Source organism: Protopterus annectens, chromosome 12.part0 (genome assembly GCF_019279795.1).
Source record: "Protopterus annectens isolate FY-2018-M chromosome 12.part0, PAN1.0, whole genome shotgun sequence".
Classification (NCBI taxonomy): domain Eukaryota; kingdom Metazoa; phylum Chordata; order Ceratodontiformes; family Protopteridae; genus Protopterus; species Protopterus annectens.
Window position 1 is genome coordinate 1,141,255,257 of NC_056746.1, and position 13,116 is coordinate 1,141,268,372.

Genomic DNA, 13,116 nt, shown 5'->3' on the forward strand with positions numbered 1-13,116 from the left:
TGTACCAGACCATCGCCATGTTGTCTGATTGTATCGCAATCGTCCCAGACGGCAGCAGGGGATGGGATGCTTGCAACACTAGAAGCACCGCCCTCAGCTCTAGAACATTTGTATGCAGTTGGGCCTCCAATTCGGACCAAGTGCCTTGGACTGTCTGTCCCTGACATAGCCCCCCCACCCCATCAGAGAGGCATCCGTGGTCACTGTAGCCTTTGGCTGCTGGGGGGAGAAGGGGCGAGACCATTGTGACGGGTTGCGAGTCATCCACCAATTTAAATCCTGTTTGCACCTGTGGGTTACTTGAATCTTGGCTGAAAGAGGATGCTGAACAGGATACCATTGGGTGAGCAGTAGCCATTGTAGAAGCCTCATGTGAAACCTGGCCAGGGGGACAATGGTGATGGAGGCTGCCATGGAACCCAACAGCTGTAGGACAGAGTGAGCTGTGGATTTACTCCCTTGAAAGGATTGGGATCAGTTGTTGCTTTATCCCTAGAATTCTGTGCTCTGGAATGGATGCTCTGCAATTCTTTATATCCAAGATGACCCCTATCAATTCTGTGGACTGAGATGGGGTGAGATTGGATTTTTGCCAGTTTATGGTTATGCCTAGCCTTTGTGCAGTGAGGAGAGAGTATGCCAAGGCTTCTTCCAGTAGATGTCTGGTGGGGGCGGAGATGAGCCAGTCGTCTAGGTATGGAAACACCTGGAATCCTTGTAGTCGCAAGTGAGCTGTGACAACTGCCATGCACTTTGTGAACACTCTGGGGGCTGTAGGGAGTCCGAAGGGCAGTACTCTGACTGGCTCCCGCACGGAAGCGCAGAAATCTTCTTGATGGCCTGTCCAGTTTTATTTGGTAGTACGCATCTTGAAGATCCATCGAGCACATCCAATCATCTTTTTCCAAAAGCGGGAGGATAGACTGTATTGTGACCATCCGGAATTTTTGTACTCTTACAAACTTGTTCAGTACTCTGAGATCCAAAATTGGTCTCCAGTCCCCGGTTTTCTTTGGCACCAAAAATAGTCTTGAGTAGAATCCGGATCCTATCTGGTCTGGAGGGACTATTTGGATGACTCTGTTTCTTAGTAGCTTTTCTGTCTCTAGTGCTGCTTCTCTTTGACTGGGTAGAACGTCGGGTAGGTTTTTTGAAGGGACAGGACAAAGATCGAAGGGGATATGATAACCTCTGGTTATATTCCTTTGTACCCAAGAATCGGTGGTGATGGTTAGCCAGGCAGAAGGGTACAAGGAGAAACGACCCCCAACCACCTCCAGAGGAAAGGAGTTTGGCCGCTCTTCAGGAGCGCTGGTAGGATTGGCCAGGAAAAGAGTCCCTGGAACCCTGGTTACGCGGACCCCCTCTGCCCCGAAAGGGGTGTCTTCCCTGTGAGTTTCCCCTCTGCCTCTAGGGGAGAACTCGGCCTGTGTGTCACAAAAAGGACCTTGAGACTTCTTGAACCATATCTTCCCACTCTTTTGGTTTGGGAGAAAGCACGTTGAAGGGAAGAATAAGACACCTACGGTGTTCACATCTGGCCAGTGTGCTTTTAACTTTGGATCCAAACAGCGAAGCGGCTTCAATGGGAGCATTAAGAAGCCTTAAAGGGTTCCGCGAAATTGCACAAGCGCATCCAGGCTTGTCGCCTGAAGACCACAGCTGAACCTGCCACTCTAGCTGCTCCTTCTGATGTGTGAGATATCATTTGCATGGAGGAGTTAGATATTGACTCATTGGGGTCCAGCTGAGAGGCCACTTTGTCAAGGACCTCATCAGACATGGCACCAGCCAAGGTTTCAGAGAGCTCAGAAATTATATCACTTTCAAACCTGGTAAAGTGTGCCATATAATTCAGGAACCTAATAGCAAAGGTTGCTGATGCAAAGGTGCACTTCCCTATCCTGTCCAGGGCCCGGGACTCTTTGTTGGGTGGATGGACAGTCTGGCTTTCTTCTTCTGCCAGATCCTTTTTGGTTGCGGCCGCCACCACCAGAGCATCCACAGGAAGACCTTTAGACCAATGGGGATCCGTAGCAGGAGGGGACCAAATCTTATCTGGCCTCCGGGGAATAGCCTTGATGGTGTCAGGAGCCTTCCACGCACGCTGCACGATGAGCCGGACCAGTTCATCGGCAGATGGAGTAACCCAGGAGGTAGGGGGCCAGGCACGAAAAGCCTGCAGGAACACAGACTCCTCAGAGGTCTGGTTAGAGGGCTGCCAGTCACTTTTCTGTTTAAGGATTTCGAGGATATCACCAAAGGATACCTCAGAGAGTGAATGAGGGGATCCTTCCCCATCATCAAAGTCTGTCTCTTCAGTGAGTGACTCCTCTGTGGAGTCCATGTGCTTCCTCTTGCATGAACTTTTCCGGTGAACTTCCTCAGAGGGGGAAGCTGGGGAAGACAACAGAAAGGGGGTTCCCTGTGGGAATACGTCCTGAGGCCCTTGCGCCCGGTGTCCGCTAGGTGCGACTTGTGGACATAGCGGCCTAGAGGAGGGTGGGGAGATAGACAACACAGTATCGCCAGCAAAAGCCAGAGCCTTCTCCATCAGTTGGAAGCCTGGTCCACCTGAAGAGGGGTGAGTGTCCAGGACAGGGGTCACCCCTCCCCTAAGTGGCTCAGCGTGCCGACCCGGAGTCCCCGGATGGCTGTGAAACAAATTACGTGTGTCACAACTATCATCCTGGGTCATAGCAAAACTCTCCTGCCACGAAGGCAACTGCGGTTCCTTAGTGATGTCCATAAAGGGAACCGTAGAGGGGGAAGACTGTGCTATATCAAGGGAGTTCAAAGGCAATGAAGGAGGAGCATAAGAAGGGGTCTTTGGCGATGGGTGATCTCCTCCCAAGGAAGGATAGGTCCTGGGGGGGTGGGATACCTCTGGCCAGAAGCACTTGATCCACAAGACGCAACATGTCATGTTCAGAAAGGCTTCTAGTGGACCTCATGGACACAGCTGAGAGAGAAACAGGTCTGTCCACAGAAGAGACAAGCTCGGTGCCCACCTCACCAGTCCACACTGAGAACAACGGTGCCGAGAGAGACTGGACTACGGGTGTCTGCACCGAGGAAATCATTGATGCCGAGGTCACGGTATGCACTGACAAAAAGATCAGTGCCGAAGTGGTTGCCGGTACCAAAGCTGGAACCGACAAAATTTGTGTCAATAACTGAGGCATCAGTTCCGAGTAAGATGTCGGAGCCAAAGTGGTCAAGGTCTGCGCTGACTGAACAGTCGGTGCCAATGTAGTAGTAGTCTGAACCGAGGAGCTCCTCGGTACCGATACAGTAAGGTCTACAGTAGACGGAGCCGAAATCACTGATGGCACCGAAGGCCTTGGTGCCGAAGGTCTAGGCACCAAAAGCGCTGGGGCTGACAGAGTGAGCTCTGAAGCAGAAATCTTAGCCTTCTTAGGTCTTGGTTGGTGGGAGTCCCCAGCCGGGGATGAAGGCAGAGACTTGGTCTTTGTGGGATCATCCGATATTTACTTATGGGCTCTAGGAGGGGTTGAAGCCTCCGACCCAGAAATAGCCTCTGAAAAGGGAGGTTTAAGAAGTCCCTACAGCAACAACTTATTTTTCCTCTCAATCAAACTTCTATTGGAAAAGTTCTTACAAATACCACAGGGTGGGTCAACAGATAAGTGAGACACACCCAAGCAATAAACACACAGAGAATGTGCATCTAATGTAGGTAATTTGTGTCCACAATCTGAACACCTTTTAAATCCTGGACTACCTTTTTTATCTGCCATGATAGAAAAGGAGAAAGAAGAAAGGGTACCAGCAGTGTTACGAAAGAATACCCGAAGGTAATGAAGAAAAGAAAGGTTTACCAATGATGGTAAGGGAGAAAATACCTTGCAGTAAAAAGTGCAGAGTAAAGAGAAGGAAACTCAAGGAAATATAGTCGCTAAATGCGATAAGGTAAGAGACAGCAAATTAGAATCTTTTCTGACAGAAAATGTTATATTAGACTAGTCTGACAACAAATATCTATTCTTAGCTCAAGAGAAGCAGTTTGACACGGCCGAATGGTGACGCAGCAAGCAAAACCTGAGGTAACAAGAAGAGGGGAATTCTGGGTAAGAGTTTAGCTCGAGAGTTTGTAGCTGACGCGAGCTTGGAAGATGGCCGGCTCGGTTCCGAGGTCAGTACCGATACCCATACATAAGGAATGAACGAGGATTAGCAATATCAGATATGATTTTCCTGTGTGTTATTCATGTCTGTTAAGTTTTGTAATTTGTTGCTGCAGAAGACATCAAAAGGCAGTGGGCTAGCTTTTTAAAGACATGAGAGGGGTATTGCGATCCAGATAGAGAGGCTGTATGTGGTGATCACGGTATGTTAGCAAGGGCTGCATTTCTATAGATGCCTTGCATTGTTAGTTATGCAGCCTCTGCTATACAGAATGGCCACCAGTTGTTCTGACGTGGTTCTCGTTCTTGTTTGAGGCTTATACCACTCTTCAGGGTATGCCTGAGGAATCACACTTGTTGACTGCTGATCTTGATTTAAAATATTCTGTTACTGTTTTTATACTTATATTTTCTGTGAGCATAACATGGTTTCATAATGCAGATATGAGTACATGTACACACACAAAAAATGTTTGGTACAATGTTTTAGAAATATAGAGAGATATAGGATCTGAGTTGACCACAGATAGTAAGGCCTTGTTAAGAGGATGAAGAGTGGAAAGGCTGTTGGTCCTTATGGCATACCTGTGGAAGCATGGAGATGTTTAGGAGAGATGGCAGTGGGGTTTTTAACCAGATTGTTTAATGAAATCTTGGAAAGGGAGAGGATGCCTGAGGAGTGGAGAAGTATATTGGTACCGATTTTTAAGAATAAGGATGATGTGTAGAGCTGTAATAACTACAGAGGGATACAATTGATCAGCTGCAGCATGAAGTTATGGGAAAGAGTAGTGAAGGTAGGTTAAGAAGGGAGGTGATGATTAATGAGTAGCAGTATGGTTTCATGCAGGGAAAGAGCACTACAGATACAATGTTTGCTCAGAGGGTGTTGATGGAGAAGTATACAGAAGGTCAGAAAGAGTTGCATTGTGTCTTTGTGGACTTAGAGAAAGCATATGACAGGGTGCCTAGATAGGAGCTGTGGTATTGTATGAGGAAGTTGGGAGTGGCAGAGAAGTATGTAAGAGTGGTACAGGATTTGTACGAGGGCAGTGTGACAGTGGTGAGGTGTGCGGTAGGAATGACGAATGTGTTCAAGGTGGAGGTGGGATTACATCAAGGATCAGCTCTGAACCCTTTCTTATTTGCAATGGTTATGGACAGGTTGACAGATGAGATCAGACAGGAGTCTCCATAGACTATGGTGTGGTTTGTAGTGTGAGTAGGGAACAGGTTGACGAAACTCTGGAGAGGTGGAGTTATGCTCTAGGGAGGAGAGGAATGAAGGTCAGCAGGACTAAGAATATATGTGTGTAAATGAGAGGGAGGACAGAGGAATGGTAAGGATGCAGGGGGTAGAGTTGATGAAGGTGGATGAGTTTAAGTACTTTTGATCAACAGTTCAGAGTAATGGTGAGTATGGAAGAGAGGTGAAGGAGAGAATGCAGGCAGGGTGGAGTGGGTGGAGAAGAGTATCAAGAGTGATTTGTGACAGACTGGTACCTGTAATAGTGAAAAGGAAAGTCTACAACTTGATTGTGAAATCAGCTATGTTATATGGGTTGGAGACAGTGGCACTGACGAAAAGACAGGAGTCAAAGCTGGAGGTGACAGAGTTAAAGATGTTAACATTTGCATTGGGTGTGACAAGGATGGACATGATTAGAAATGAGTATATTAGAGGGTCAGCTTAGGTTGGATGGTTTGGAGACAAAGCCAGAGAGGCGAGATTGCATTAGTTTGGACGTGCTGTGGCGGGATGCTGGGTATATTGGGAGGATACTAAGGACTGAGCTGCCAGGTAAGAGGAAAAGAGGAAGGCCTAAGATAAGGTTTACGGATGTGGTGAGAGAGGACTTGCAGGTGGTTGGTGTGACAGAGCAAGATGCAGAGGACAGGAAGAAATGGAAACAGATGAACTGCTGTGGCAATCGCTAACAGAAACAGCCAAAAGAAGAAGTAAGGCCTTGTTAAGTTTAATTCTCTTGACTGTCAAAAAAAACAATTGCTAGTAAAAGAAAATTAGAGTCGAAAACAACTCTATTTCAAGTATTGAATATTATAAAGGAGATGAAAAAACTGAGAGAGAGAGCTTTTAAAAGAGCAGTTACTAGAAGATGAAAATCAAAGTCTAAACTATATTTGATGTATTGAATATTGTTAAAGACATAAAAGAAATGGAAGAGAGCTCTTTAAAAATGAGAAGGAGCAAATTACATAGGAACAAATCAGAATTGTGGGAATACATACTTAATATTGTTCAGGAGGAGGATTGAGGTTTAAAGGAAGGCAGGAATTGAGCAATGTTGGACCGAATGATAGGTATAAACAAAGAAAGCATATGTGATGTATAATGTATGTAAATGGAAAAAAAATATTAACATGGTTTGTTTTCTTTATTAATGTATACTTGCCTAAGTGTTAAATGATAATTTAATAAATGTTTAAAAAAGATTTAGTAGTTTAGTACATACTGTAAACTACTTAATCTTTTGGATTACTTGTAACTCATATTAAATGTAATTTAATTCACAGAGTACCTGGTGATATTGACGAGGTGAATGCATTAAAGCTGCAGGTGGATCAGTGGCGAATACCAGAGAACATGGAGGATCCCAACATCCCAGGTAACTGTTTTAATTCAATTTTTTATTACTGTGTGGGTCAAAAAATGTCTAAATGCAGTTTTGACCTTGCAAGTCCTAAAGTATAATTTGAATGCCTGACATGAAGCGACTATGTTTCAGAGGCATGATGGAGTTTATCATTAGTATTCAGTGCTCATTCTCATCCTTTAAGGTGATTGGCAATGTTTGTGATATCTGGAGAAACACTAGACCACAGAGAAAAAAACCCTGCAAGTTATAGTCAAGTGGAGAAAAACAAAGTATGCATTTCATAAAGAGTTGAACATACTTACATTTGGATCAGTTTGCTTTTTAACTTCACTGTGGACAGTAAAGATTAATCTAGTTTATTATTTTTAATGTATTTTAACTTAGTGTGGACTTTTAGTATTTCATTTTTTTGCATATGTTTTTGTAAATAAGTGATATAAATGAGCAAAATGGATACACTGAAGAAGACTCAGGAGAAATTATCCATTGCAGAGCAAGTAAATTTCATTGAAATCACTATATAAATAAAGAGAAATGTAATCACTGTTGGTAGACAATGCATTGTGCAGTTTGTCTTCTTTTATGCAGTTACTTTGTAGATATGTGTCCTTTATTCTTTGTTTTATGACTGTTCGTAATGCAGATGCAGTCTTTACATTCATACACTTGCCAATGTAAGTGAAGTTGTGTCATACTTTATTATATGTAATGTACATAGTAATTTTGTCAAAGATGAAAACATTCCAGCTGTTACTTCTGTAAGAAATGTGAAAGCTTGCAGTAGGCTTTAATACACTGTGAATCATCTTAGTAAAATTAGTGTTTATTTTTATTCTAAAGGATACTGTTTAATGCATAATGTCTGATTTGTAGGTTACTGATATATGGAAGGTATTTTCTTTTCCTTCAGGGCTGCATATGACCTTGCAGTCAGTTATATGACTAACAAGGATCTTTAGGAAGATAGGGCTTGAGTGAGTACTTTCTATAAAGTGGCATTCTGCTGAAATCAGTTCAAGGACTTGTATTGTATAGGTTCATAGGTGTAATACTAGGCTAACAACCACTAGGGCCTTTGTAAGCCTAGCCGTGCAATCCAGATGTCACCCCCAAATTTGATTTATATAGATTGTGATTTACTGACTGACTCTGTCCATCAGAGACATAAGAGCCAGATCAGGGGTGAATTTCCAGTTACTCATCCATTGGTCCAAGTTGTGCTTAAAAAGGGATAGGGAGGAACTCTGCTCCATATGGATGTGGAGCCTGTTCCAGAGAATGGGAATTCTCTGAGAAATATGTCTGTCTGTCCAACAAGTCCAGTTTAGGCCCTTTAATCTAGTAGTTCTGATACTGTTTGTTTTGCGGATGTGCAAAAGGTTCATCAAAACGGTCCAGGGATGCCCTGTATGCCAGGCAAAAATCACCTCTCAGATGTCTGTATGATACCGAGTAAAAAGACAGGGTTATAAGGTGATCAGTATAGGAGACTGTGTTTATTCCCTGTATCCTTTTTGTAAGGAACCTTTTGGACTTTCCAGTTGCTGCATGTTTTGGTCAGGTACATACAGAATGAAGCATTATACTCTATGATGGGTCTGATGAGGGTTGAGTAGAGTGGTATGATGACCTCTCTGGACCTAGATGCCATGCCCTTGTTTATAAATTGAGCAACATAGAAGGAGTTCCCCTACTTCCTTAGACATGTGCTAGTCGAAGGCTAGGTTACTGTCTACATGTGTTCCCAGATCCCTGACTAGTGAATCAACTTTTAAGCTTGTTTTATTGATGACATAGTTACCTGAGGTGATAGACTTCCCAAAAGGTACTGTAGTGCATTTCTTGGTTTTGAGTTTTAAGACATGACTTTCGCACCAAGCATTTATCTGTATTAGACCTTCCTGAAGGGTGTTCTTTTCATTGGGGGGATTCCAGTTTGCAATCATCTGCGAACTTGGTCAGCCAGAGGCCATTGACATTAGCTTTGACATTTGAAAAGTAGATGTCAAAGAGGAGTGGGCACAGAGCCCTGGTGGATTCCACTGATGATTGGCCTCTTTTTAGAGGTGACCTCACCTGTTGTATCCTGCTGAGTCCTATCAGTGAGCCAGCTAGCTATCCAGAGTGTTGTAAAGGGGTTTATACCTAGTCCCGTACGTTTGCTGACAATGCCCAAGTGTGGGATATTGTATCAAATGCTTTAGCCAGATTTAGGTAGGCAGTATGCACCATTTTCCATTCATCCATTGCCTTAGTGACCTTTCAAAGAAGTCCACCAGATTCAGTAAGCATGCCCTTCCTTTGACAAAGCCAAACTGGGATGGATCCGGTGTCTAGAGGTTTCCTATGTCCTTGTTGATAATTTCCATGATTCTTTCCATGGCTTTGCAAATAAGACTAGTCATACTAATGTATCTGTAGTACTTTCCAGGATCTGTTGAAGGTCCTCCCTTATGAAGAGGGATGACCATTCCAGTCCTTCATTTACATGGCACAAACCCTGTTTTAAGACCATAGTTAATGACTCCAGGGATCCTGATAAGTCATATTTTAGAGTATTCAGGAGGCATCCTGAGATGATAATGAGGCCTATTGAGGCCATGTTCTTGGCTTTAGTGAGTGCAGCCAGTACTTTCTCCTAGTTATACCTGGAGGGGTTATGTTTGAGAGTGCTTTGAGGAGACGATAGAGGTGAGCAGGAAGTAAAGTTGGAACTGAATTTGTCAGCTAACAGGTTTGCTGGCTGAATGAATGTGGCACCGTTGACCACCAGTTCAGCACATTGCTGTGTACTGCCCTTGAGGTTTTGATTTGGCTGTAGAAGGCCTTATAGTTATCTTTCATCTAGGAGACTATCTTAACCTCAGGGATGGCTTTGCTTGACCTAGTTAACCCTCTTAGTTTCCTTTTTACTTTGATGAGAGAGTTTCTATTTTATGGGAATTACCCTTCCTGATTTTTGCCATAATGGTTTTCCTTTTGTTGTATATACTGTTTAATATGGGATGCCTCCAGGGTGATTTGTTTCTAGGCCTAAACCTGGGCTTATTTCTGGTAGGTACAGCAGCCTCTATGCAGCCATTGACATAGTTGTACAGAGTTTCTGAGAGCAATTCAGTGTAGGCTGCTGTGTTCAGAGGGGCATTGAATTTTGACAAGCCATCATTTAATAAAAGGTAATTTGCCTTGGAATAGTTAATAACTGTTACCTGTTTTAATGGGATTACAGAGTTGATTTTGAGTTTGAAGGAGACAGTTTTATGGTCGGACCTTACCAGGGAGGATGAGACATTGGTTGGGAGGACAACGTTCTCCCATATTTGTAAGCACAAGGTCCAGTATGTTGGAGCCTATAGTGTGTGTGTGTTCACAGTTTGGCCAAGGGTGTTTGTATTTACAAAGTGCAGGAATCTGTGTGCTTATAGATTTGAGGCTGTGTAGGATTTCCAGTCTATAGAGAGGTAATTAGTCTCCCATGAGTAGGGTGTTAGGTTGGATGGTAAGTGTCTACAGTAGGTCCAAGTATGCATTGAGCTTCTTGGAACATGGTGGGTGAGCTGTAGCCGGTTAGGATGTGGTACAGGATTTGGTCTATGGTGACCTGCATGTGGAGGAACTTCAGCTTGTCATACAGTTTGACCACCATAGACATATGCTTGTTATTGATGTATATTGAGACACTTCCTCCTTTAGCTCTTTTCTGTGCATCTAATTGTCTAAAACACTTAAACCTTGCACTGCAGGGGTAGTCTCTGCCACTTTAAACCATGTCTTGGTAACTGCACAGATGTTTAATATTCTCAAGTGTGAGGAGGGTTTGGAGGGAGTGTAGTTTTTTTGTTTAGTCTCTTGGTATTGAGCAGTAATGCCTTGAGGTTCAGTTGAGTTGATTTTGCTGTGTCGATAGGTTTGTCAGTTTGGCATTGCATAAAAAAAGGCAGTGTGGGGTGGATAAAGTTTAGTCAGTATGCAAAAATCTAGAGGGGAGAGGTGCAGATCATCCTTGGCAAAGCAATGTGGTGTGTTACCCATGTCCTGCCAAAATGACAAATATTAGATCCCCTTAGAATGACACCAGAAAGGCAACCAGTTGCTCAGTTCTAGGCTCATACCAACCTGAGACACACAGTTTGAAAGCTCCATAATGTCTCTCTTCGTATAGTCCAGGAAGGTACAGTGCAGATCATTTACACCTACATGGACTGTGATGGAATTATACTGGTATCTGTGGAGTAATTACTGGAGTGAATGTATGATGTGGTGGATTCTGGCTCCAGGTAAGCAACTAGCAGATGTTGTTCGTGTTTCACTGTTGCAGTCATCACACTTGGGTTATCTGCCTGCAGGTAGCCCTCAGTCGGCCCGAATACCATTGGGATTTCTGCGTCTGATGCTGTCACCTCTTCCATGACGTCAGGTCGTCAGGGGTATAAAACATGCAGCCGACACCATTACATTAGCTTTTCTTGCCGCGTGGGAGCTTTCGATTTTCGAGTTTCAGACTTGAAGTCTTCTAAAGCTAAGTACCCCATTGGGGATCCTTTTTTCTTGCTCTAACCGATGTCAAAAAAAATTAACAATTGTCTTGCCTGTGGAAAGCAAATACCTTACAGAGATTTTCATTCTTACTGTATCATTTGTTTAGGCCCAAACCACGACGTTCCTTGCTGTAGGTTTTGTGCCTTGTTTAATGCCCGAACTATTCGTCATCGGGCTATCTTTGTTGCTAAATTCTTTCCCTGTCGTTCTCCATTTTCTAAAATGACTTCCATAAGCCATCCGACTGTCGATCTTCCGAAAAAAACGTAAGGATAAAGACAGAGACAGACCGCATAGGTCCAAAACCGCCGCTGACTCCTCCGTTCAGCTAGTCGCCCGTTTGCCGGTACTCAGGTGTTTTCGCAGTCCCTGATACCTGCTTCTACAGATTTGCAGGCCTCTGCTGAGACCCATTCGGAGTCTGGTATGCCGCAAGTTGTTTTTTCGTCTATGGAACCTGCAGATGTCTCTACCTTGGATGGATTCGGAGTCGCTGTGTAGGCACCAGCTTCTGAGGGTGTATTCCAACCTTCTGATGCTCTCATTAAACCAACAGCTTCGTTTTTGACTAAAAATGCCGAGTTTCTCAGGCCAAGAGTTTGCACTACGCCTAGAAAACTGATGACCAAAGCGCATGCTCCAGCTCCCTTGCCACAGAAACAAATGCTTAGAATGGATGAAGACCTTATAAATTTAATTACGGGAAGCCAGCCTTCCCCCTCCAAAGGACAAAGAATTGATTTTCCTTCTGATTCTGCAGACCAGGAGTCCGATGACTCTGCCCCCTCTGATTACCAGGACATACCCTTATCTATCATATGAGGATTCAGATGTAGAGGATTCCATTCCCTCTGCCTCCCCTCCAGAGGACTTTTCTTTTGGTGAAACCTTGCATACTTTGAGAGCATTTCCAGTGGGATTGCTAGAACTGCCCTCAGTCCAAAAAGAGACTCGGAGAATTTTTAGACTTGCCCCAGCACAGGCCTCTAGCTATACTCCCTGTCCTGGACATTGTAGATGATGTCTTCTTGGAATCCAGTCTTACTCCTGATACTTTACCACCAGCTCCTAGAAAGCCTGACAGGTACTACAGAGTAACCTGACTCTCTCAAATTTCTGTTTAAGAATCCCTCTGCGGCTCCAGAGACCATTTCCAAGCGACCTAAAGGCATTAAGGTTACTACAGCCAAAACCCTACCCCTTTGGACAGGGATTCTAGAGCTTTAGACAGATGGGGTAAGAAGGTATATACTTCTGCAACTCTTGCCATCAGGGCTTTGAATTGCCAGATGATGTCCTTCATGGATGCATCTGCAGTCATAACAAGTGGGTTGTCCTGTCGTCAGGCAGCCCTGCAGTCGGCCGGATTCCAAAGTCCGGGTCCGGCTTCGGCTGATGTCGCACTCCACCCGACGTCATCTCTGTTGGTCTTCGGGTATAAAAGCATCAGCCGACGCCATTTTCCTCAGTCTTTCTTGCCGCGTGGCGCCCGAAGCAGAAGCTGTTCGCAAGTGCCGGTCGGTCGGATCCAGAGATTACTTCTACCGAATACTACTTCGAAGACTTCTAAAGCTAAGTACCCGTTGGGGACTCTTTCTTGCCTCAGCCGATGTCAGAAAAAGTTAACAATTGTTTAACCTGTGGGAAACAAATACCTCATAAAGATTTCCACTCTTACTGTCTGCCTTGTTTAGGCCCAGCCCACGGCGTAGCAGCCTGTTCGCCTGTGCCTCTTTCAACCGGCGAACGCTTAGGCGCCGGTCGGAGTTTGCAGAACAGTTTTTCGGTTCTGATTTTGCGTACATTATGCC

At 44.4% G+C, this 13,116-nt stretch overlaps 1 protein-coding gene across 1 annotated transcript in view; it reads left to right on the forward strand.

Moving 5' to 3' along the window:
• The window catches only part of LOC122817032 (rho GTPase-activating protein 39-like), a 1,890,542-nt gene that overhangs the window by 1,649,649 nt on the left and 227,777 nt on the right, over positions 1-13,116 (forward strand). The window contains exon 8 of the mRNA XM_044090164.1: positions 6,684-6,775. Within this exon, the coding sequence (XP_043946099.1) occupies positions 6,684-6,775 (92 nt within the window). The remainder of the gene's footprint in view (positions 1-6,683; positions 6,776-13,116) is intronic.